This window comes from Garra rufa, chromosome 20, assembly GCF_049309525.1.
Source record: "Garra rufa chromosome 20, GarRuf1.0, whole genome shotgun sequence".
Lineage (NCBI taxonomy): Eukaryota > Metazoa > Chordata > Actinopteri > Cypriniformes > Cyprinidae > Garra > Garra rufa.
In genome coordinates this window covers 15,983,637-16,010,226 of record NC_133380.1, presented here as the reverse complement: position 1 = coordinate 16,010,226, position 26,590 = coordinate 15,983,637, and the positions used below count along the sequence as shown (strand labels likewise).

General features: G+C 35.8%; 1 protein-coding gene across 1 annotated transcript; it reads right to left on the bottom strand.

Moving 5' to 3' along the window:
* Positions 1–431: 431 nt before the first annotated feature.
* Positions 432–26,167, bottom strand: efcc1 (EF-hand and coiled-coil domain containing 1). The gene is made up of 8 exons (XM_073826144.1): positions 25,377–26,167; positions 24,440–24,855; positions 10,978–11,126; positions 9,662–9,797; positions 9,036–9,201; positions 5,239–5,397; positions 4,324–4,393; positions 432–1,091 (listed from the first exon to the last, which is right to left on the bottom strand). The coding sequence occupies exons 1-8, from the start codon at positions 26,139–26,141 to the stop codon at positions 955–957; spliced, it is 1,998 nt and encodes a 665-aa protein (XP_073682245.1). The 5' UTR covers positions 26,142–26,167; the 3' UTR covers positions 432–954.
* Positions 26,168–26,590: the final 423 nt, after the last annotated feature.

Here is a 26,590-nt window from a genome sequence, read left to right as displayed (position 1 = left end):
GCATTTAACTAAATTACAAATCGTTTGTAACATTATAAATGTCTGTATCATCACATTTGATCAATTTAAAGCAATCTTGCTAAATAAAAGTATTAATTTCTTTGAAAAAATGTTTCTTAAACAGCAAATCAGCATATTACAATGATTTCTGAAGGATCATGTGACACTGAAGTAATGTTGAAAATGTAGCTTTGATCACAGAAATAAATTACATTTGAAAATTTTAAGCTTTTATTTTAAATAATAAAAATATTTCACAATATTACTGCTTTTGCTGTATTTTGGATCAAATAAATGCAGGCTTGGTGAGACTTCTTCATAAAAAAACATCAAAAATCCTACTGTCTAAAACATTTTGATACATCTAAGATGAAAGAAAGAAAAAAACATTGGATATTTGTAAGATGGGAGAGAGGCACAGACACAGTAAGGTTTTTCTAATACTATATTTTTTTTTCATGCAAATCATGGACAAAAATCATCCTTAAAGAGCAACAAAACGGCCCAGAAGTGCTAAGAAAAACAATTAACAGTTACAATTAACATTTTGAAATAATGAAGATGCATAAATTCTGTTTTCAACAGCTTTCCAGTCTGTATTTGAGATATGGAGGAAGCTTAATTTTATTTTAGATGTTTTCCCTTGAGCTAATCTTGATATATTGAGCTTTACATAATCTATACCTGAGAGTTGAGTACCACGTGATGAAGCTGTAATGAACACTGTTGTGTAATTAAGATAATACTGACCAACAATGTATGACATTGCAAAAGGAAAAATAGCTTTAAATGCTTTAAGATGAATCACGTCATGTTTCATTATAAATGATAATGAGCTAAATGATTTACACAACTATACACAGAAATATAAACACAAAGACATACACGACTAATTTTGGTCCCAAGTTGAAAGTCTGTGTAAGGCGTCCTGTGGCCATCAGGTGGCAGTATTGTCTAGCAGGAGATGAGCAGCGAGTTGGTGAGGGACTGGTGACTCTGTGCTCTCTCTATCGTCTCGCCATTAGAGAGGATCTCACACGCAGCCAGTTCATGACAAAGAGCATTAAGCACCTCCAGGATATGTGCTTTCCCTGCAGATCAGATCAGGTAGATGTATGGAAGGGTTAATAAACTATACACTCAGTTTGCACTACAAACCAGTGTGTTCATAATTAAAATAATACAATAAAATAATATGGTAAGACACAGCAGTTTGCAATATCACACAGCAAAATGCTGTTTTGTACAGCTAAAAAAGCTGGAAGCAGATGAGACCAGAAGCCAGACTCATTAAATTTACAAATGGCTGTGAACACTCTTACAGAAAAAATAAGGTGGATACTATACACTTGGGTCCAAAAGTATGAGACCGCTAGTAAAAATGCTTTTTTTTCTAAGCACCATTTTTATGATAAATTATTAGCTAAAAAGAAAAAATAGTTGGAAGTTCACATAAAAAAAAAAAAACAGTATTTGGTACATCTACCTTTTTCTTTCACAAAAGCAGCACAGCTCAGTATTTATTTTTACTATCACAGATATATGCATATATTTTTTTATACTTATATTTTACAATATTTACGCACCAAATGCTGTTTAGTTTAGTTTTTTTTTTTTTATGTGAACTTCCAACTAATTTTTATTGTAAAATAGTTTTTATTTTTATATTTCAACGTAGTAAGTTTTTGTCAGTTTTTGTCACTTTATTAATTTTTATTTTAAATTTCTGGATAATTTTTTATCAACTTTTATTTTAGTTGTAGCTATTTGAGTATTTGAGTACATAAAGAAATATATATGAATATTTTATACATATATACAGTTGCAATCGAAATTATTCAACCCCCTTGAGATGCAAGACATTTTGTTCCAGATAATTTGTTTTTCTAAAAACAAATCTACAAAGGCATTAGTACACTATTAGATAAAGTATTTTAATACACATTTGAGTTATTCTGAGAACATAAATTGATAAATAATGGAAAAAAACAAACAAATTGGCTCTAAACGTTCATGTTCAAAATTATTCAACCCCCAAAAGTAAAATTTGGTGCAGAATCTTTTATTATTTAAAACCACCTATAAACGCTGTTTGAAAGTTTTTAGAAGCGTTGATCACCTCTCTACTGCAATCTTGGACCATTCCTCGGCTGAAAAAGCTTTTAGATCATGGATAATCTTTGGTTTTCACTTTGCCACTGCTTTCTTCAAATTCGACCAAATATTTTCAATGAGAATTAAATCTGGAGACTGAACAGGCGACTCAAGAACATTCTGTGACTGATCCCTGAACCAAGCAGAAGTAGATTTGGATGTTAACTTTGGGATGATTGTCCTGCAGGAAAGTCCATTGATCATCATCTTCGGTCTTTGCACCAAAGGCATCACAATTTTTGGCAAAATGGCCTGATACTTCAAAGAATCCATGGTTTCCTTCATACGATCATGTTTTCCACTTCATGCTACAGTAAAACAACCCCATAACTGGATCAGCCCACCTCCATGTTTGACCATGGAGATAGTGTTCTTCTGCTCATTAGTTTTCCCTTTTTTGCACCAGACATACCGCTAATCTATACGTTCAAAAAGTTCTAGTTTGGCCACATCACTCCATTAAACATTCTTCCAGAACTCCACAGGTCTATCCAAATTATATTTGGCATATTCAAGCTGACCTTTTTGTTCTTCTTGATCAAGAATGGTATTCGCCAAGATGCCCCAACATGAAAGCCATGCTTGTCTTATATTCATCTTCTACTCTGGAATTAAATATTTTTCCTCCTTTCATCGGGTCATCTCGCAAGTCTTTGGCTGTACATTGCAGGTTTTTCTCAGTTGCTCTGATAGAGCATTTTATGAAATTGTGCATTTTTGGTTCAACACCCTCAAAGGTTTTCTGGTACAACACACTTTAAACTAAGGAATAAGGCTTTTAATGTCTTAGAAATCTTCACGTAGCCTTAGACTTTCTAATACAATAAAACTATTTCTTCTCTATAGCTTTTGTGAAAGCTCTGCTGACTTTACCATTTTTGCTACTCAACTTCAGCACATGCATGGGATAAATGTATAGATGTGTAACATCTCAAGCTGATTCAGTGTTTTTAATAGTTTATAAAGCCTTTGTGTTGTGTTTTAGGATAATTTTGTTCCCTACCACAAAAATAAACGACTTAAAATGGCAATGTTGAATAGGGGTTGAATAATTCTGACATAGCTGTGTTATTAAAAAATCCTATAACTCAAACACATTACATTATATATTGACTGTCAATTTTAATATGCCAGTAAACTGTTGTAGATGCATTTTTTATAAAGTCCTGAAACTTCAGACAAGCTTTTATTTGTAAAGTACTGCAGTCTCTGGGGGGTTGAATAATTTTGATTGCAACTGTATATATATATATATGTGTGTGTGTGTGTGTGTGTGTGTGTGTGTGTGTGTGTGTGTGTGTGTGCTTAAGCTGCATGAACTTTGATCTGAACTTTTTACCATGTTAAATAAAGAAATAAAAAATAAAATGAAAATAAATAAAAAATAAATCCCAGCTTTAAAAGTGGTCTTATATTACTCATTTACGTTGACTTTTTTTTACTAATATTTTACTTTTTTTTTAAACTAATATCTGACAATTTTAGAAGTTTTTACTCTCAATTTCAATTTCATTAGAATTTTCATTAAATTTAATTAAAGTTTTAGTAATTTAATTTTTTGTCATTTTATTTATTTTGATTTTAAATATCTGATTTCTTTAAAACTTTTATTTTAGTTATTTGAGTACATCAAGTTAAACTAAATAAAAACAAGAAATGTTTCCTTGGCAACTAAAAAAAGTATGTATGTATATATATAAATATATATATATATATATATATATATATATATACATACATACATATACATAAGCTGCATGAACTGATGATGATCTTTTTCTCAGCGATTTTTTTTAGAAAAAAAATCCAAAACTTTTGTGCACGAGCATCATAAAATCTATCTTACATAGTTTACTAATTTTAAATTCTTTTGTTTTACTTTTTTTCAAAATCCCAAAACTTACAGCATTTCCATTTTAAAATAAATGAACAAAATTGAATTAAACAAAATTAAATTTAATTACATTTAATCATAAATTAATTTAATAAAGTTAAATTAAATTAATTTAAATTAAACAATAAATCCCAGCTTTTTAAAGTGGTCTCGGACTTTTGTAGCACACTGTATATCTAATAGCTCTGCCACATTTTCACTGCATACCAGGCCTGTTAAACAGCGAATGTTTTATAAGAGCGAAGCTGGCAAGTTCAAGTTATTGTGTCTCTTACCATGCTGAGGATCACTGCAGGACTCCAATGTGCTGAGCAAAATCTTTCCTAAAGATCTTCTCGAGACATTCTACAACAAAAACAAGACAATATAACACCATATTAAAAATAGTAATAAACGGCATTAAATAAATGTATTTTAAATAAATAGATATTACTAAATGATAATAAATGGCATTAAATAAGTAAAAATAATATTACATTGTAATAAATGGTAATTAAGTGACATTATAATTAAGTTGTTTTATATATATATTACTACATTAAAATGTATTATATTAAAAATACATATTTATTTGATCAATTATTAATTATAATTACATTTATAAAATAAATAGAATTTTAAAATAATAAACCGGCAAAATACTTAGTTAACCCTAATTTCTTGTGTCAGCTGTAATATGAAGATGTAATCGACCAGCCTGACATGACAAATATTGAAAATATTCATCCAAGATGTTCATGTCTTTCTTTCTTCAGTCAAAAAGAAGGTTTTTGAGGAAAACATATAGTGGACGTCAATGGGAGCCAACAGGTTGAAGTTGCAGTTTCAATGCAGCTTCAATGGGCTCCAGACTACCTCAGCCGAGGAATGAGGGTCTTGTCTATCAAAACGATTGCCATTTAAAAAAATATTAAAATGTATATACTTTTTAACCACTTTTTAACCTGCACTGAAACTGCAATTCGGACCTTGAACCTGTTGATCCCCACTAAGGTCTGCTATATGGAGAAAAATCCTGGAATGTTTTCATCAAAAACATGAATATCTTTTCATCTGAAGAAAGAAAGACATGAACATCTTGGATGACATGGGTTTGAGTAAGCTATCAGGATATTTGAATTCTCATCTATCGTGTGGCTTGAAAACATTTACAGTAGCATCACTGAGCTGACAAGTCTCTAGAGACTGACCAGCTCTCGCAGCTGCTGCAGAAGCTGTAGCACATCCATCAGTTTCTCCTCGACCAGAGACAGACGCACCCGCTCCGTCTCCAGCATCTGCAGCTCCAGGTGGAGCAGCTCCGTCTCCTCTGCCTTCTGCTGCAGCTCCTGGACCAGGGCGTCCCTCATCTGCAGAAACACGACACTTACCGTTGACCTTGCGCAGATTTAAACACTAACGCTCAAACACACAATGACTTTCAGGTTAGGATAATCTTTGCCAGATGTTCCGATAGCCCATAATTCAGCCGAGACGCATAATTTCTCCGACAGAAATAGTTCAGATATGCTTGTTTTTGGCCTGTCTGACCATATGTCAAAAATCCACATCTGCTGCCTGCGCTCGTGTTAAGCCGGTTATGCCCAGATCGTTCGAGGATGGTTTTTTCCATCAATGTGTGTGGGGCCTTTTTAAAAACACTAGCAACATAGTTCACGTCTGGTGCGTCGCAGCTGAGCTGTTTCTAACAGCTCAGTGTAGATGTAATTGTGGAAGGCCTGGAGGTTTATGCCTGCGGTCATCTGATTGGCTGTTCGCACAGACACATACGCGGCCGGTTGCTTGGGTGGGAGAGTGAGTGAGAGCTGTGGCTTTTCTTTGAAGCCTGTCGTTCTCATAACAACCGCTTGGTGGGCAAGTGCCTTGTAATCTAATTTTACACCCCTGCACTCGAAAGCAGCCATGAATGTAGAAGTAAAACACAACTCAAAGTCCTGGTGACGTAAGGCTTTTAAAAGAGCAGCAGCAGCCAAAGTTTATTTGGATGAACTTCTGCCCTCGTGTATGAAAATGTCTCATTAGTATTTGAAATGTTTGATATGGATTTTAACTGCTGGGTTACTATGTGTGTTTGTGTTTGTTTTTCTTTGGAGTTAAATGCGGGTCTGTTCTTCAGCTGTTCATGTCCTCCAGCTCAGATATTATTGGTTTCTATGGGAATGCTCATAATAGAAAAATGAATCCAAATATTTCGTTTTTACGTCAATTCACCTCTGTTCTGACAGCAAAATGCAAGGCATTTCTGGCTATGTAAAGGTAGCTGAACAAGCACCTTCATTCGTTTGCTACTATTTTTTGTTTTTGTATCAACAGTCACATAAGAGAAATGAGAATTTCTCAGTACTCATCTTTACAATCAGGGATGGGCAACTGGCGGCCGGCAGTGTCTTTTAGTACGACCTGCTGGATCATATTAGACTCGGATGATCAATTTTAAAACATTTGAAAAAAAAGTATGTCACGTAAAGATTGTTTCAGTTTATGATGTTAATACTATCTCCAACCAGGAGAGTTCGCTAGTTTTCAGCCGCTCACCGTATTATTCACTAATGTATCTACACCGGACGCGACAAAATACAATAGAACCCCCTGCTGTCTACACTGGATGCGGCGCGACACTACAAATCCGCGGCAGTAAACTGCTGCCGCGTTCTATTTATGACGTTCTCACACAAAGTTCAAATGATTTGGAACGATCGCTTTGTCGCTGTTCCAATCCGAAATTTTTGGAATCGATTCCGATTCCTGGTTCTGGAATCGATTGGATTCGATTCCTCGAATCGATTCCTCACTGTTGTTTTCGATTCTTTTCCGATTCTTGTTTTTTAGATTGGAGGAAGCTAATTTCGCAATGACTGCAGGATATAAAGGTCGTAGAAAGTAGCCTTCTCATAATATGAAGCTGCTTCATTTGTTAAAATTACGATTTTTCTGTAGCTCTGACTGATTTTCAAATTGTAATTTTGTCTGCTTTGCCCATGAAATTAGTCATAACCCACAGCTCAGCAGTGGACATGCATTTATTGCATTAATAAAACAAGACATGAAGTGTCTAAATACATGTCCACAGTTCAGCTGAATAATGTTTACTTCACCAGTATGCTTTGCACAAAATTAGCAAAGCACTGAAACAAAATAAATAGACCTTTAACAACACTGATATAAGAGCTTATGGCTTAGCTGTCAATCAGATGCGCTCTCAGCCACTGATTTGTGCTCTCTGTGTTTTCTTTCAGAATTATCATTGGCTGATAGAAAGGTTAAAACCAGCCGCATTGATTTAAGATGTAAATAAGATCACATCATGATCCATTCTGTCGTGCAGCGCTCATACTTGTGGACAACATGAGCCAGTTCCACCGTAAAATAACTTCTAAATCGTTTTTTTTTTAACTGGTTCATTAAAACGATGTATCCGAACCTTTTCGTGGAAACGAAGACTTCTAATAACTATTAGTGTGCAAGAGGCAAATTAATGGGTGCTTCTCAAACGAAAGGCTGCATCCTCAAACTCGGACGAGCTCAGCAATGACTCGTTTTCATTCTGTTTATTTTTGTACATCGGCATTCAGCAACGTTTGATGACTAGCAGCCGAGATATGCAGCCTTCGTGGGATGCATGCCTTCCGTTTGAGAGGCACCCATATATAAGTTTTGTTGAACTGAAAACGACTCTGAATGAGGAGTCGATTCCCCTTGACTCTCGATTCCCAACACCTCGGAATCGATTAATTTTGGAATCGATTGACAGCCCTAGCGTCCAGTGTAGAAAGACTTTAGCGGTTGTGGCGCGACAAACTGACTATGTTAACACTATTTTCCAGTCAAGATGGTAAATAGATAATCTTTTTACCAAGTTCAAGGATACACTCATATGTTTGGATTGTTTGGAAATCGCTATATCTCTGCTGTTCCAAAAGCGAAACTTGTTGGCAGATAACGAATTTGCATTTTCGACAACCAGTGGATCGACAAGAAGTTAATGCATTATAAAAATCTAAACAATTAACATACTAAGATATGTTATTTAATATGATAATTGTTATATAATAATAATTGTTTAATATAATCATTCATACTTGTGACACTTTTCTTAGTTTTTTTATTTATTTTTATTTGAAATGTAAAGTGCAGGTTTTAAAAAGGTCTTGAAATTGATTTTAAAAATCCAGCGGATACCCGGCTATATTTTGCTACCATTTGGAATAACAATTTTTTTGAATATGCCCTTTTTTACTCTCATCTTAAGTTGTTTTGAGAATGTTCTGTAGGTGAGTAGCTAATAAAGAATAGGACCTCTGTACAGTTGTTTTTGTTGGAAACTTACAGACAATGCAATTGAGATGTTTATATTGGCTTGTTGGGGTAATACTGCTGTCAACTGATAACAAAGTTTCCCTTCTGAACTAGCATAACCGCACAAGTTTTATAGTTTTACATGAATCAAATTACATGAATTATACTTTAATTTTCTTCAATTAAAAGGAAATTGAGTAAAACTGTGTAAAAGGTGTGTGGACGTGGATTAGTAATCTGGCCCCTTGGTATAAAGGAGAAAAAATGCCCCTCTCACTATCAAAGTAGCCCATCTCTGCCCTAAATAAACTCAAAAAATGCATTGTGGTACTCTTGTGAACGCATGTCAAAGACAGACACGGAAGAGATGAAATTGTTGAATAAATTATTCTCGTAGCTTCATAATATTACTGAACTACTGATGGACTATTTTATAGTCCTGGATTATTTTATCAATGTCCTTACTACCTTTCTGGGCCTTGAACGGTAGTACTGTTGCTGTCTATGCAGGGTCAGAAAGCTTTCGGATTTCATCAAAAATGTCTTAATTTGTGTTCTGAAGATGAGCGAAGGTCTTACAGGTTTGGAACGACAGAGTGAGTAATTAATGACAGAATTTTCATTTTTGGGTGAACTGTCCGTTAGTTATTGCACAAGGTGGAAAAAAAACATCAGTTGAATGTAGTCATACCTGGTCAGTGTCCATCTCTGCCCTCTTGGCCTGACCCTCCTTCAGTTCTAGTTGTTTGTTGAGTCGTATAACCCTCTCCAGCAGCTCTAGGACAGCTGTCTGACTCTCCTCTGTGCGAGAGTCGCCGAAATGAGACAGCAGCTTCTTCACTGCTTTCTCATCACACCTGAGAGCACACAAAAACACATGAGGTAGCATGTTTCCCTATTTACCTTTTTCTTTAACACAGGAGTAAGCCTATTGGTGAGACTTCCGGTTCATTAGCTGCTATAGGGAAATAACGAGAAGAATAACAACGTGCAGTAAATGGTAAAACTGTTTGCACTACAAACCAGTGTGCTCATAATTAAGATAATACATTAAAATAAAATGGTTAAATACAGCAATTTGCAATATCAAGCAGCAAAACAAGTTGTTTTGTACAGCAAAAAATAGCTGGGCGTAGATGAGACCGGAAGCCTGACCCATAAAATTTACAAATGGCCATGCCCCCTCTTACAGGAAGAAATAGGTGGATAAGCCATGTATTTATTCCTGACATGTTTGAATTCATTTTTTTAGAGTGTTAGTCATACAGGGCATTTGTGAACACAGTGAGTGATATGGTTAGTAGTGGATCGGTGTACCTGTCTCCACAGCAGGACAGTCTAGTGAGGATTCGCTTCACCTCGTCCACTTGTCTCTGTTGCTCTCCGGTCCATCTTTCTTCCTCTTCATCAGATGCCGCCTGACCCTCCACCGAACGGAAAAGCTGCTCCTCCACTACATGAACACAGAGCATGATAATGCATGACATTTCTCATTACACCTGAAGCAACGCATCAAAATAAAAATAGATTTTGTTGGTGTAACCTAATAATACTTAACATTTTTACTTGAATAAACCAGTTCATTTAGATATTACCACATTAAGGTATACACTACCAGTCAAAAGTTTTTGAACAGTAAGATTTTTTGCTCACCAAGCCTGCATTTATTTGATCCAAAATATAGCAAAATCAGTAATATTGTTAAATATTTTTACAATTTAAAATATTAAAAAGACATTTATAATGTTACAAAGAATTTCTATTTCAGATAAATGCTGTTCTTCTGAACTTTCTATTCACCAAAGAAACCTGAAAAAAATTTACTCAGCTGTTTTCAATATAATAATAATAATAAAAAATGTTTTTTGAGCAGCAAAACAATATTAAATTGATTTCTGAAGGATCATTTGACTGTAGTTACGCTGCAAAAAAAATCTGCTTTGAAATCACAGGAATAAACTACATTTTCAAATATATTTAAATAGAAAACAGTTACTTTAAATAGTAAACATTTTAAAATGTTACTGTTTTTGCTTTCTTAAATACATGCAGTCTGCAGACTTGGTGAGCAGAAGTGACTTCTTTCAAAAGAAATCTTAATTTTCAAAAAAATTTGGACTGGTAGTGTATATTTTAAAATGTAATTTATTCCTGTGATCATAGCTAAATTTTCAGCATCTTTACTCCAGTCTTCAGTGTCACATGATCCTTCAGAAATCATTCTAATATGCCGATTTGCTCCTCAAGAAACATTTTTAATTATTGTCAATGTTGAAAACAGTTGTGTTGCTTAATATTTTTTTGGAAACCATAGTTTATTCAGGATTCCTTAATCAAAATCAGAACAAATATGACATTTCGAAAGAACAACATTCATTTAAAATAGAAATCTTTTGCAACATTAAAATAAATGTTATCACTGTCATTTAAAATCAATTTAATGCATTCTTACTAAATAAGAGTATCAATTTCTTTAAAAAATCTTGCTGACCTCAATCCAACAAACTTTTTTTTCGGGATATCTTGGGAAATGGTCTTCATAAATAATTCAGAAAATGCAAGCATCAACTGTTTACAAGTTGCATGCCAGCAGAGTCTCAAAAAGGGTCGAGTAATGTCAATATTTGTCTTACTAGTGTCAGGCACAGTCTCTGCACGTCCCGTTGGCGAGTGTCGATCCTGCTCCGTGTCCAGGCAACAGCGTGGCGCAGTCTGACTAGCCCTATTATACCGTCTGTCTGGTTTGCTCATGAATGGAACCGATGTTTTCGATACTTCAGATCTGTGAAGAAAAATACAATAAGTCAAATAACACATCAGAGTAGATCAGATGTAGATCCAGAAGGTTTAAGACAATCTAGTAATATAACACTAGAAATAAAAATAGCATTTATTAGCAAATTTAAGCATTATTTTAAAGTACAAATGTTTGAACATATATAGGACTACACAACTTCAACATCTTTAGCAAAGATGCCAAGTAATATGATCAATGTAATACTTTCACCAGCTCTTGATTAGTGAAGGTGGTTGTGGGTAATTGAAGCCAGGCATGTGACATAATATTCATCAAAGTGAAAAGAAAGATTAAAGATCGTGAAAACTATACATAATAGACCCTAAAAACACAGTATGCACTATGATGAATGTTTAACATATGGCTGACGTCATTTACATGAACACATATTTGAAGCCAGGCATTAAAACTACATTATTTGACTTTAAAATAACAGATTTTGAACATCTTCAGTTTTGTCAAGACAGCTAGCGAATGCAATCGATTATGTTTCTGTCATTTCAACGCAACCGTTTCTCCAAGCTTTGTGACAGAAGAAATGCAATAGGGGGCTTTCATGAATCAAAGAATAAATGTTTCCAGATGACAATGTCCTGCCTGCAGAAGAGAGGAAAAAAAGGCTGCAGAAATCCATTTGCTCCAGCATGAATCCCAGAGAGTGAAAAAAGGGAAAAGAATTTGAAGCCGGGTGCACTCATGCATATATCCTGCTGCCATGAGGAACCCTTCAGTGCAGAGCGGCCATAAATATAGGCTGCATGAGCCCACAAAATCATCCCTCGGTACACTACTCTTTTGCTTCTGAGCAGTACGCACACTTTAAGGTCAATATTTGGAATCCACATTGTCAGATGAGGGAGTGTGGGGTGTTTGAAAAGGGGGGTGGCTCGGTTAAAGGTGGGTTTGAGAGCTCTCTGATGACCTACAGCTGCTGAGGGAGAGCACCAGGGAGACCCTAAACAGGCCTGTCATGGTTGCTATAGGAAAATAAGTAAGATATTATGGTCTAGACATGATGATACACAGTGTAACTAATTGTAGTCTCATTGACAGGGATGTTGAAGTTTGTGTTGGAATAAAGTGGAATAATGCAGTTTAAACAGATTTACACTACTGTTCAAAACAGATTACTTTATGCAGGGCAATATACTGTATGCCACATTTGCTTAATGTCAATATCAGTCTTGTAGAACCAATTTGAATTGTGTATGACTAATACTGCTGACAGGATCTGCTTTCTGTCTTCGTGATTGTGAATAACAAATGAAGACGAGTTTCTGAAAAGACTCGGCAACCCACCGTCTGTAGAAATGGACAGGCGAGCACACACTGAGAGCAGTTAAAAGAGCTCTCTAGACACCTGAATCCACTCCAGACAGTTGGAAAAAGTCTCAGTATGAGATCCAGCCTTCTTACTCTTGGCCTCTTCAAACACTGACTGTGAAACAAGTCTGGCCAAAGACAAAGTAGAACGGAACGGTTGCATAAGGGGTTATGAAAATGCAATCAAAATGAAAACACAAGGGTGGTGAAACGTATTTTCTTTTAAATAGAACCAAGTGCAGTGGCATCACTTAAAAATTGAAGCTTTTTGGGCATATATCATAGTACCACCAGCAAGGATGCATTAAATTGACAAAAAAGACTGTGACAGTAAAGACAATTATAATATTACAAAAATATTTTAAATTATATTTCGAAGAACAGTTCTTTTCAACTTTTCTTCTATTCAAAGAAGTGATTTCTACAAAATTCTAGTTCATTCCTGAATTAATCCTGACAATTTAATCACCCCCATGTCATCAAAAATGTTGTTTCTTTCTTCAGTCGAAAAGAAATAAAGTTTTTTTAAAGAAAACATTCCAGGATTTTTTTTCACCAGCGGGTTGAAGGTCCAAATTGCAGTTTCAATGCAGCTTCAAAGGGCGCTACACAATCCCAGCCAAGGAATAAAAGTCTTGTCTAGCGAAACAATTGGTCATTTTCTAAAAAAAATATGAAAATGTATATACATTTTAACCACAAATGCTCTAGATTGCACTAGCACTGCGATGTCAAAATTACAAGAATAAAGTTGAAGTTACGAAAATAAAGTTGAAATATTTTGAGAGTAAAGTCTAAATATTTCGACAATAAAGCCAAAATTATGAGAATATAATCAAATATTTCAAGAATAAAGTCAAAATTATGAAAATAAAGTCTAAGTGTTTAGAGAATACAGTCGAAAAGTTTTGAGAATAAAGTCAAAATATTTCGACAATAAAGTCAAAATGTTTTGAGAGTAAAGTGAAAATTACGAGAATAACATTGCAACATTTCGAGAGTGCAGGCGAAATGTTTTGAAAATAAAGTTGAAATTACAAGAATAAAGTCTAAGTGTTTCAAAAATACAGCCGAAATGTTTCGAGAATAAAGTTAATATATTTTGAGAATAAAGTCGAAATTACGAGAATAAAGTCAAAATATTTCAACAATATAGTCAAAATTATGAGAATAAGGTCTAAATGTTTTGAGAATAAAGTAAATAAAGAATAATAATTAAATGTATGGACTGAAATTTTGGATGCCACAGTTGTTTTTGCTAGAGGTCGACCGATATTGTTTTTTACCGATACCGATAGCTAGGTTGGACCACACTGGCCGATACCGATTAATTAACCGATAGTTTTTGAAAATGGATACTGAACGGCAACTAAAATAGTGCTCTACTATTTTAAAAAAGTACTAAACCATACTTTGTAAATGAATAAAAATATTAATATTAATTATATATTGATCATTAAAGTAAGCATAGTTCATTAATGTTAACACAATAAACTTCAAAATTTAAAAATATATCAGTAAATGTTGAAATTAACACACTCAAGGAACAACGCTTTTATTCTACAGCTTTCATCAATCTCAGTTGATGTTACAAATGGGCTTATTGTAAAGGGGTGGGAATCTGTACATTTTAACAATATGTAAAATTGCAGTTTCTATGCTTTTTGTTTATATTTGGAATCTCTGTATGTCAGTACTGCCATCTTAAAATTAAGATTCAATTTAATTACGTTTTTCAATATCAACTAAATATAACCATGCGTCACATTCTCAGTTTTCAATATTACTGCACATGGCTACATTTTATACATACATTTTATATCAAATTTATTTTGTGCAAAATTTACTTTATTTTTTATTTTTTTATTATATGAGCAGGCTACTTTTTAAAACAATTACTTATTTAAAATATGTGTTCTTTTAAGTATCCGAAAGTTTACTGACAATAGTTACTGGTTTTTCTTTTTTGTTTGATTATTACTGATGAGATCATATACAGTGGCTGCTTTAACAGGCTGCATTCAAACTAATGCACAGATCTATTTCGATATATCAGATGTTTTGTCCTGCTCTGAAAACATAACTGACTGTGTGTACATCAGTTTCATATAAAAGTATTCGAAAATTCAAGTGCATTTAACCGCATCCAATTGAGCTTTTTAGGACAAACAAACACAAAGAGCAAGTGAAAGTCTGTCAGTGCGCTAGTTTCGTGCATCTAATAGTACTGCATTACAAACGGCAGAAATGAAGGCATATCTAAAGTAAAAAAAATTGCGGGTGGAAGCACACACTGCCAAGCAATGCGCACGTGTCTCCCAGTGCAAATTCTGTGCAATGAAGCCCATCGCGTCTCTAGCGCGCACACGTGCCATATGCGGGGAAAAACACAAGCTTGTTGAAGAGAGGATGCATCGGAGAATCCATTTTTCACCCACCCTTAATGAAACCAGGCAAAAGTGCAGCGCTGCGTTGCGTGGACAACTCGCAGGTATCACACACAGAACTCGTTGCATGTAGTTCAAGCGGAAGTCTACAGTTTATTTAATCACCAAACGGGCAAAGATCAAGAATTATCAAAAAAGCGGCAAAGATGAGTTTAAACAACAGATCAAATGAAAAGAGAAAGTGCCATCTATATTGTTGTAGCCATTTAAAAAAATATTTTCTGTTTTACATTTATGTTTAAATATATTTTTGTGTTTTGTTTCAGTTTAATCTGTTAATAATATGAAAGAAGTTTGTGTAATTTGTAAATGTCATAAAGGACGTTGTATGAATTGGACGTCAATACGCCGGGAGAATTGGAGAGGGTCAGACACAATTTTTGACCACTTCGTACGTTTTTATTTGTGGAAAATCCCTTCTTAAACGAATTTCGTTTTGTATAATTTTTATCTTAATTTTTAATACATATTTTTGTTGATCAGTTATTAAAATCAAATAAGAACAAGGAAAAATGGCATTGTGAAATAAAGTGGGTAACAAGATGCAAACCCACCATTCTTCCGCTGCCTGAAGAAAAGGCTATAACATAAATTATAGCTCTATATGAAGCATACAGACTTTATTAGAGCTACAGAAATACAAACGTTTCGCTTAAATGCACAATACTCAATCTTCCAGCCCGGGGTCAAGTCTTCATGAACATTAACAAGGATTTGGGACAGATATGATGTAATGTAAAACTATGAATGGCGCGCTGTGGCGCGGCAGGATTTCTGTCAGCTGAATGAACAAAGTTTGCTTTCTTACATCACGTCTTTAAATCTGCAACTTTGCTGGCTAACAATATGACCAGCTGGATATAAACTAATGCAAAAATATAGTAACAATCCTGACATTAAACATTGGTGTCAGACTTAACCTCTCATACTCTATGACAGCCACTTCTGCAAAGAACGCAACCCGGAAAAACTATCGGCATGGAAATATTATAACTTTAATTGCTTCGATTAGTTCTCGTAATTTCGACTTTATTCTTGAAACATTTCAACTTTATTCTTGTGATATTTCAACTTTATTCTCATAATTTCGACGGTATACTCGACATATTTCAACTTATATATCGACTTTATTCTCATATTATATCGACTTTATTCTCGTAATTACGTCTTTAATCTCACAATCTTAGATTTTTTTTAACGTGGCACTAAAACAGCGTTGTAGTCCAACATTGTTGGTTTACCTTTTTTAATATAGAGTATCTGACTTTCTTTGCATGTTCGCTTTGTAAACACTGGCCATTTACATCCATGTAACTTTTCCAAAATGACTAATGTGTAAAGTTGAGCTAGTGCAAGACGAGCATTTGTGGTTAAAAAGTATATCAACTTTTATTTTGTTTGGAAAATGACAGATTGTTTTGCTAGATAGGAACCTTATTCTTAGACTGGGATCATGTAGAGCCCTTTGAAGCTGTACTGAAACTGCAATTTGGACCTTCAACCCGCTGATCCCCAATGAAGTCCTCCCATTTGGAGAAAAATCCTGGAATGTTTTTCCAAAAATCTTAATTTCTTTTCGACAGAAGAAAGAAAGCCATGAACATCTTGGATGAAATGTGGGTGAGTAAATCATAAGACAATTAGTTTAATTAGTTTTTTTTGTAAGTGATCATGAAATAAAGGGTGTAAAATCAAGCAGTAAATCAAATTAGACAAGTTTACTGCAATCCAGATTCGTACTAACAGCACAGTTCAACATGTCATGAGTATCAAGTACAACAGGAGTATGTGCGCTAACCTCTAGGCCACAGCTCTGACAAAATGGGAGAAATTTAATATGCAGTATGTAACATCTCATGCACACTATAGATGGCTGCTGAAATGCTGAAACATGCTGGTTTTATTTCATAGCGCTCACGAAGAGAGAACAGAGCATATGTCTGGATAAGACAAACACAAAGCCCAAATTTGACAGAACCTCCATCTGGCATACGTTAGCTCCCCCAGCCGCTAATTCCATTCTGTTTGATTCCATCTCCGCTGTCTTCCAAACATCCACCTTATACAAAGCAAACTTGCTATTTAGTGAACACTAACAGAAGACATGAATGAAATGGCATTTGATATTCTTTAGGATTATTAGAATGTAGACTCAAAGCAGGATGCTTTTTATGCAATATAAAGACCTAAAAGTGTCCCAGTTTTCCTTTACTGGAAAGGTGGAGGTGGATTGGACATTACCTATTGCACTGAGAACTTTACGTTACGTATTGAACCTCAAACAGGCTAAAAATACTACTTACATGTGTTTAAACAGGAAAAAGACAACACTTACTCATCATGCAATGCTTTCTGCATTGAGTTCATGCTTTCTTGCTTTTTTTTTTTTTTTCAGAAAATTTAGGGGAAGTTACAAAACCAAAACAGATGCAAGACAGAACTGTGGCAAAGCCTGTATCTCATTAGTCTGTGTATCACTTTTGGCTGCACGTCTCAGCTCTCGCCTTGAACGAGGACTCTATTTTGGTGGTCAAGCTGCTAACAATAGGTTTCTATCTTGCGACTATATTTACACTGGACCGGAGTGATGTACTAACGTGGGGTGAGCCCAGCTGTTTGTGGTTTAGACGTGCACTTCCTGTGTTTATTACAGCAGGATCTGAACTTGCAGACCCCCTCTTGCAGCCAGTTTACTTTCAAAGTATTTCAGTGGAATGAAGACTCGGAATGAATTTAGAAGGATGAGACAATCGTATATGTTAAACAAGCACATAAATAACAAGATTATATCTGCCCGGATGTTGCGAGGTCCTTGATAAATGCTGATAAAGCAATCGATTTATCTTGAGACTATGAAACAGATGTCCACAATTAAGACTAGGCACATGGTTGGTAACACGATACCTGGTTAAGTAAGACTGGCAGACGTGGACCATGTGTGGATGCATAGACGCTGTTATTCTATTACTATATGGTGTGAGAATTGGGAAATCACCTGATCTTGCTGGGGGTTCTGTCTGGAGATTCCAAACGGAACCAGACGGTAATTAATCAGAGTTCGGAATCTTTGTTATTACGAGAGCAGTTCTGGTAAACACAGCTTTGAAGAAGGTTCGCAAAGTGTTTACGTGTCTTCACAAGTCATAAACATGAAAAAGACACGTTTGAGAATGGGACTTAAACAGATTGAACCTCACGCGCTATTCCATTTCAGACAAGTGTTCGAAAGGAAGCGAAAAAAGTTTTCAAGAACGTTTCTCCCACAGCTTGGGCAGTTTATTAGTGCTGAGGTCTGCAGAGAAAGAGTATCAGCTGGCCGAGGGTGGGAGGAGAAGGGGAAATGTTCGTAGCTGCGTTTGAAAGTGGAAAAAAGTCAAGGTCTCGGGAGTTTTTCATTCTCAAAAAACCATGCCGTATAAAGACAACATTTTCATGAGGCCTCATTTTGTTGACATTTCTTTACCTTCCTCAGACATAATAGAGGGGAATTTTCAAAGGATTGTTCATTCCATCTGTCCAGCCCTGTTATTATGTGTTGAGGTACAACAGGTTACCCGGACACACTGTACACGAGTCGGCCGCACCGCAGCTGAAATAATAGTTGTCTCTGAATAATAACTGATTATTTTTGAGCGGTTAGACGGCCTTGCATTTAACACGTCAGTCTTTGTGATGTCAGCACAGACCTGATGATAAATCCAATGCTTTTCACCTGGTATGAATAGAGGGACATAAAGCACGTCTGAACGCAGAGCGATAAATAGAGTAAGATGGTGGAAATTCATCCCCACTGAACAAACAGTCGAGTGTTTGCCTCTTCCTCCAGATGGCGGCTCTTGTCCCCCCCTTTCTCTTTGTGTTCCTCTCGCACCGTCTGTCTCTTTTGTCCTGAGGTCTGCCTCGCTGCGGTTCTCTTGGGGTCTAGGCTGAGGGCTTCGGTCCATCTTGGATTCGGAGGGAGAGAAAAACGCCTCCAGGCAGGACACACACGGATGGTGTGTGTTTTCATGGAAATGAACTGAACAGATCAGGTCTGTTCCCACCACCTCCCCCATGAGACCTGGCCTCTATCTAAACCTCTTCCTCTTTCTTTATTAGGGCCAAGAGGCCTTCAGGAAACCTTACACAATATCTGTGAGATCCGTACTTGGACTTTTTCACGTTCTGGGTGACTGCAAAGCGTTGAATATGACCGGAAATGGCTCATTAAAAAAGTCTCTCCAGGGCCTGCATATCAAAATAATTATTTTCCATTATATTATCGTTCAAAAGCTTGGAGTCAGTACAAAAAAACACTTTTTTCAAATAAAACTCTATTAAATCAAAGAATCCTGGTATCCAGGTAAAAAAAAAATTAAAAAAATCATGATTTTTAAAAGACTTGGCCTTTAAAAAAAAGGTTGAAGTCAAAAGTTTACATACGCTTTGCAGAATCTGCACAATGTTATTTTACCAAATTAAGAGAAATATTACGAAATGTTATTTTTTTATTTATTACTGACCTGAATAAGATATTTCACATAAAAGACGTTTACATATAGTCCACAGGAGAAAATAATAGTTCCTTGTTTGTCCTGAACGGTTAAACTGTTTTTTAAAAAAATCCTTCAGGTCTCACAATTTTTTTTTTTTTTTTTAGCATTTTTGTGTATTTGAACCCTTTCCAACAATGACCGTATGATTTTGAGATCCATCTTTTCACACTGAGGACATCTGAGGGCCTCATATGCAACTATTACAGACGGTTCAAACACTCACTGATGCTTCAGAAGGAAAAACAATTCATTAAGAACGGAGGAACAGAATGAGGATGTGTACATTTTTCTTATTTTGCCTAAATATCATATTTTTTTCATTTAGTACTGCCCCTCAGAAGCTACAGAAGATGATTACATGTTCCCCAGAAGACAAAATAAGTTACATTTATCCTGATCTTCAAATTAAAAAAGTTTTCACCCCTGACTGGTAATGCATCATGTTTCCTTCTGAAGTATCAGTGAGCATTTAAACCTTTTGTTCAGGACAAACAAGGGACTCGTGAACAACTATCACTAAACAACAAAAAACAAAAAAACAAAAAAAAAAAAAAACAGCTGTGGATCATTCAGGTAACAACACAGTGTTAAGAATCAAGTGTATGTAAACTTTTGAACAGGGTCATTTTTATAAATTCAACTATTATTTTCTATTGTAAACATCTTTTATGTGAAATATCTTATTCAGGTCAGTATTAAATAAATAATAACATGCATTTTGTATGATCCCTCTTGTTTTGGTAATATAATTACCATTTTGCAGATTATGCATGGTGTATGTAAACTTTTGACTTCAACTTTATTTGAAATGGAATTTTTTTGTAACATCATAAATGTCTTTACTGCTACTTTTGATCAATTTAATGTATCTTTGCTGAATAAAAGAAATACAATTATTTCTTAAGAAATGTTTCAGTGGTAGTTTATCATGGTTTCCACAAAAATATTAAGCAGCACAACTGTTTTCAACACTGATAATAAGAAATGTTTCTTGAGCAGCAAATCAGCATATTAGAATCATTTCTTAAGAGTCATGTGACACTGAAAACTGGAGTAATGCCTGTTGAAATGTCAGCTTTGCCATCACAGGAATAAATTACATTTAAATATATATTAAAATAGAAAATTATTTTAAATTCTCATAATTTTTCACAATATTGCTTTTTTGACTGTGTTTTTAATAATAAATGCAGTCTCTGTGAAAAAAGAACATTCTTGTAATGTAACTGACCCCAATTTTTTAAATGGGAGTGTATATTAAAAATAAAAGGATGCACATGAAGAATCTGGAAGGCATGAAATAACCAAACATTCTGTGACAGGGCAAATTTGTTTAAATTCTTTTCCAGAACATCAATGAAGTCGTTAAATAAAATAACAAAACCACATATTACTGTGGTGTGCTGAATCTGGAGAAAATGTACAACAACTCAAGACGCTTTGATCGGGTCCAGGTTTGTGTTATCACGCATCTTAAAAAAAGAAATTTGACAAACAGTGTCTCTAAAAATACAACATTTTTAAGACCATTACTCCTTTAATAGTTTAATAGATTTCCCTTTCATGTGGATAAAGTGTCAAATATGGTTGATTATCTACGTGCCAGATGGAAAGGTTAAAGCGGCAGGTGGAGGAACTGAAGTGAGCTATTAAAATGTCTGGTTATTACAAGAACTGCATTAAGGTCTGAACATAAAGGATTTGAAAAATAGCCAGTGGACACACCTCTCTCTTCAGATAAAAGGCATTACTCTCAGTGTGAATGGGTCAGTCCATGACCCACGGAGCATGACCGGTGTCCTCTTCGCCCACTGGCAGCTGCATCAAAAGCTATCCTCTACCGTTTTTTGTTTTCAGAGAGCTGTGTGCCCATTGGATGCACTCTAGGGACCTTTCAGCACTTGCCCATGGGGTGTTCTGGCCTCAAAGAGAAACCCCTGCTCTGATCTGCCAAATACCAGCCAGAGAGCTCTGCACGTGGCTACGACACAAAGCACGTTTACATTTCCTCTTCAAAAAAGAGCAGCTGAAATACGAGCCTCATGACTGCTACAATTACTTTCACTTTCAACTTTCGTCAAAACAATCAATTCCAGTTATTGCAAACTGGTAATATGACACTTGTGGTTGTTTAAAATCCTGGTAAAACCTGGTATAATAATAATGAGTCAAAATAAATACAATTATCTATTAAAATATATACATCAAAACTGTGATGGCAAAGCTAAAATTTAAGCAGTCTTTAGTGTCACATGATTTTTCAGAAATCATTCCAATATGCTGATTTGGTGTTTAATAAACATTTCTTATTATTATCAGAGTTGAAAACAGTTGTGCTGCATAATTTTGCGAAAACTGTGAGACATTTTTTCAGGATTCTGAAAAAGAACAGCATTTATTTATTTATTTATTTTTAATCAATTTTGTGCATCCTTGCTGACTAAAAGTATTCTTTTTGAAACTGACTTCTAACTATTAAAAACATCTTATTAGCCTTTATTTAGCTTTAAAATGTCATCTGGCACATTGCAGCCCATCAAGAGATACTATGTCTGGCAAAATGACTACAATAACTGTATGTAATTTTCTAACATATTCTCTGCAAGTGTGAAGTCTGTTACTGGTTATGGCTGAATATTAAAACAGCGGCACAGCCCAAGGAATTATTTACACCCAAACTAATAAAGTCTGCAAAGATCGCAGCGCTTCGGCATAACATACTCGTCTGCAGCATTGCAAATATTTGGTATGGTAGTTTAATGTAAAAACAAACAGGAACTTGCTTTTAAACATTCTTAGGCAGCATGCAGACTCAGAGCTCTCTAAACTTGTTGAGGGTGGTAGGAGTTGTTGCTAGGATTTAGACAGGGAGTGTTCATCCATTATTCGCTAGAGCGGGGAAACTGTTTGAAGATAGATGGGAACTTTCAATCTGTTTAGGTCAGGCCTTGCCGGGCTGAATGGAACTCTCCCCAAATGTGTCAGCTCCATTGTGATCTGGAATGAATTATTTGGCTTAAGAGCATCAATGGAGGGGCCAAAGAAAGGCTTTCTGGTAAAGTTCACCACAGACTTCACTTAGATTAGTGCAGCTTGACGGTATAAAAGCGAATGTTTCTGTCAGTAAGACACATATTATATGTGATGACTACCTCATTTATTCTAAATCCAGAAACATACGAAATATACAGTTAAGTCAAAAGTTTACATATTCCTTGCAGAATCTACAAAATGAAAATTATTTAACCAAAATAAGAGGGGGTCATACAAAGTGCATGTTATTTTTTATGTAATACTGACCTGAATAAGATATTTCACATAAAATGAATGATCCACAGCTGTGTTTTTTTGTTTAGTGATAGTTGTTCATGAATCCCTTGTTTGTCCTGAACAGTTAAACTGCCCACTGTTCTTCAGAGAAGTCCTTCAGGTCCCACAAATTCTTTAGTTTTTCTGCATTTTTGAACCCTTTCCAACAATGACTGTATGATTTTGAGATCAATCTTTTCACACTGATGAAGGTTCAAATGCTCACTGATGTTCACGATGCATTAAGAGTCAGGGGTGTAAACTTTTGAATGGAAGGAGTCTTATTTTGCCTAAATAATATATATTTTTTAATTTAGTACTGCCCTTCAAGAAGATCCAGAATGAATGTTCCAGCTCTTAATGCATAGTTTTTTCCTTCTCAAGCATCAGTGAGTGTTTGAACCTTCTGTAACAGTTGCACATGAGTCCCTCAGTTGTCCTCAGTGTGAAAAGATGGATCTCAAAATCATACAGTCATTGTTGGAAAGGGTTCAAATACACAAAAATGCTAAAAATCAACACATTTGTGGAACCTGAAGAATTTTTCTGAAGGATCAAATGTATTTAAACTTTTGAACAGGGTAATTTTTATAATTTCAACTATTATTTTCTCTTGTGGACTATATGTAAATGTCTTTTATGTAAAATATCTTAGTCAGGCCAGTACTAAATAAAAAAATAACATGCATTTTGTATGATCCCTCTTATTTTGTTAAAATAATTAACATTTTGAAGATTCTGCAAGGTGTATATAAACTTTTGACTTCAACTGCATCTCTGCAAAAGAGAAAACACTTTTAACTCCAGACCTGCAGTAAATCCACTTTCATCAGGATTGCCAGGAATGCTGTCCCAAAATTAGCATGCAAAAATATGTAAACACAGATGACGTTAAGCCTAACTTCTTCTAAACGTAAATTAAAAGGTTGCAAACTAGGAAGGTTCAATGACAGCCCAAGTATAAAACCCAAACTACGAAATGAGTGGCTTCCAGCAGTAGCTGTGCATAATTTCAGCTAACCAAAATAGGAGCCCATTTGCCACACACGTTGACAACTAAACGAACCCAAACAAAACAAGGTCTGCACTCGAGAAGCTGAACCACATCAAGCCAACCTAAATAGCATGTATGTTGGCACACTTCTGCACAATCAGGGCCAGCAAGTTCTGGCGGGAGCCATTTTAACCCAGTGAAATCAATGAGACTGGTTACGGCATTAAGTCTGGTTTAGATGACAATAATTTATTAGCCTCTAGCAAAGATGTGATGTAGTCTCATTAAAATCTACATACAAACAAAATTAAACTGTCATTTTATCGTTTTTCACTGTCAGCACCATAAAATAGAAAGTAATATTTCCATTATACCTTTCAAACTGTTGCAGCTAAGGTCAACATCCTAACTTGTTAGGATAGCTGCCAAACTGTCATGTTTTGACAGAGTCTTTTACATTTACATCAGTGAAATCCCTGTGGTAAGTGAGGGTAATTTCTTCTTTATGTTTCATGATTGCTGAAGTTAGCTATCCCAGTGCAAAAACAGATTACCTCACCATGACAAAACGTCTGTGGGAACACATGATCTCTAGTAAAGCCTTCTGAATGAGCATTAAACAGCAGTTCAGTAAATAAAGAGTTACGTGTTTCACTTGTTTTGTTTTGACGCTTCAAGTGTTATACTAACCTGTAGAACAGAAGCTCCATCTCTAGCTGCTCAATGTGTCTCTGCAGAACAGGCACGTGACTGGCTTTGGTCTCCAGGTCCTTCACTTTCTTGAGGCCACTGAGCACAGCTTGTCTGGCTTCCTCCACTCTTTTTCTCATCTCAACCTGCTCCTTCTTTAGAGTCCTGTTACATTCCTCTAGCAACAGCACAGTCTCACGTGTAACTCGCAGCTCCTGCTCCAGCTTCTGGTTGAAAAGCATGGCCTCCTCGATCTGCCCATCCCGGGAACTCCGGATGTACTCCACTTCTCTCAGAAAACTCTGGATGTCCTTCAGGTTTCCAGAAATGTTGGGTTTCTGGGCTGTTCGCCTCTGGTGGGCGATAAAACAGCCACCCTCTGGTTTATGTTTCGAGTGGCTTTTCCACAGGCCCACCTATGATGCACAGAAAAATGTCAGTAGAATGTTATATCCCTTATGAAAAGTCTAGTACCTATGTTTTTTTGAAGATTGATTACTATTTTTATAACCACAGTTTAATACAAATATCGTGGTTAAAGGGGTCATGACATGATAAATCAAATTTGCCTTGATTTTTTGACATATAAGAGGTCTTTGTACTATTTAAACATCTTGCAAGTTTCATAGCTTAAAGCATCCTCCTCATTGTAATTACAATAACCATGTTTTGGGGGGCTTATTCTAGTAAAACCATCTTCGTAAGGGCTTGGAACGCATATACATCACTGCCACTCATTACCAGCATAAATTAAAGTTGTCACAGAGTATTTGAAATTATAACTAACACTTATGTCTTTAAAACGTCTTTAAGATTGCCCTTAAACCTATAGTCACACGATCTAATAATCTAGTAGACCTCATTCAGAGAATATTGTTGCTAGATATCCATAAACTATTATTTGAATAAATCTCTTGTATGAAATTCATCACTGTACCTGTAATGCCAGTGAGCGAGCATCACTGCTCTGAAGAGCCGCTCGCATGTCCTCCACCAGCTCCCTGAGACTCGCATTTTCCTCCTCAAGTTTGGCTATCCTGTCCTCAGCCTCCTCGAGGGCGACGATTTCCTCGTAGCACTCCCTGGTGCAGGACCCCAGCTGCCTACAACCTGACGCGTGTCTATCCACAGTGGGTGAAGAAGGCTCTCCGCTTTCTCGCTTATTACTGGTACCCAACGACAGCAGCTTATCGCGCCGCCTCAAGGGGCTCCTGAGTCTGATCTGCGTCTCTATGTGCTCGCTGTCCTTCCCAACCAACAACCTCCCATTCTCATACTGGCATCCAGCTTTGGTACTGAAATAGCCGCAGAGTTTTGCGTGAAACTGCCTGAAGCTGAACTCTTTGGGTAGGTTATCCAATATCCCCGCGCACTCCTCCAGATCGCTCTCTTTATTGAGTCCTAAAATCTCGCAAAGAATGTTAAAATCCTCGGCTGGTATTTTTCCATCTCCCTGACAGTCTAGGTGATGAAATATCTCTTGGAGGTATTGATCCAGCCCGGTTGCGAGGACTATAATTTCGTTTTCCACTCCACGGTCTAGTCCGTAATGATACGCCAGAGTGCTCACTATCCATTGTGTCCTGCGCGCTGGTCGGCTGTATGGATCGCATGCGTCCGACTTTTCCATCCTTTTCCCCTTACAAGAATTCCATTTATAGCGCCTAAATGGATTAATGGATTCAACAGATCCTCTAAGCATACAAACAGCATACCAAGTTCATGTCATCTGAACACCAGACCGCCCCACTCTTGTAGTAGAAACTCTTGCACTGTGCGCTTGGGGGCGTTGCTGTGAAGGGAGCACTGCCCACAAAATCTCAACTGCAGAGGGGAAAAAAACTTTTGAAAAGAACAATTCCAGAGTCACTGAGGTGGTATACAGGATATTTCATACATATACAGATCATTTATTGATATAATGTATAACATTCTAATAAAAACGCAAACATCTGCCTTGCAGATTAATATATGACATAAACTTTAATAATACAGCTAGTAATTAAATAAATCAAAGTTAATCAGAATTTACATTTTCATGAAAATGGCAAATATGCCTATAACCCACGCATAGACAAAATACCAATAAAATAATACAATAAACATGAACTAAAGAACAAAAACAAATATCCTGATGTACATAATAGATTC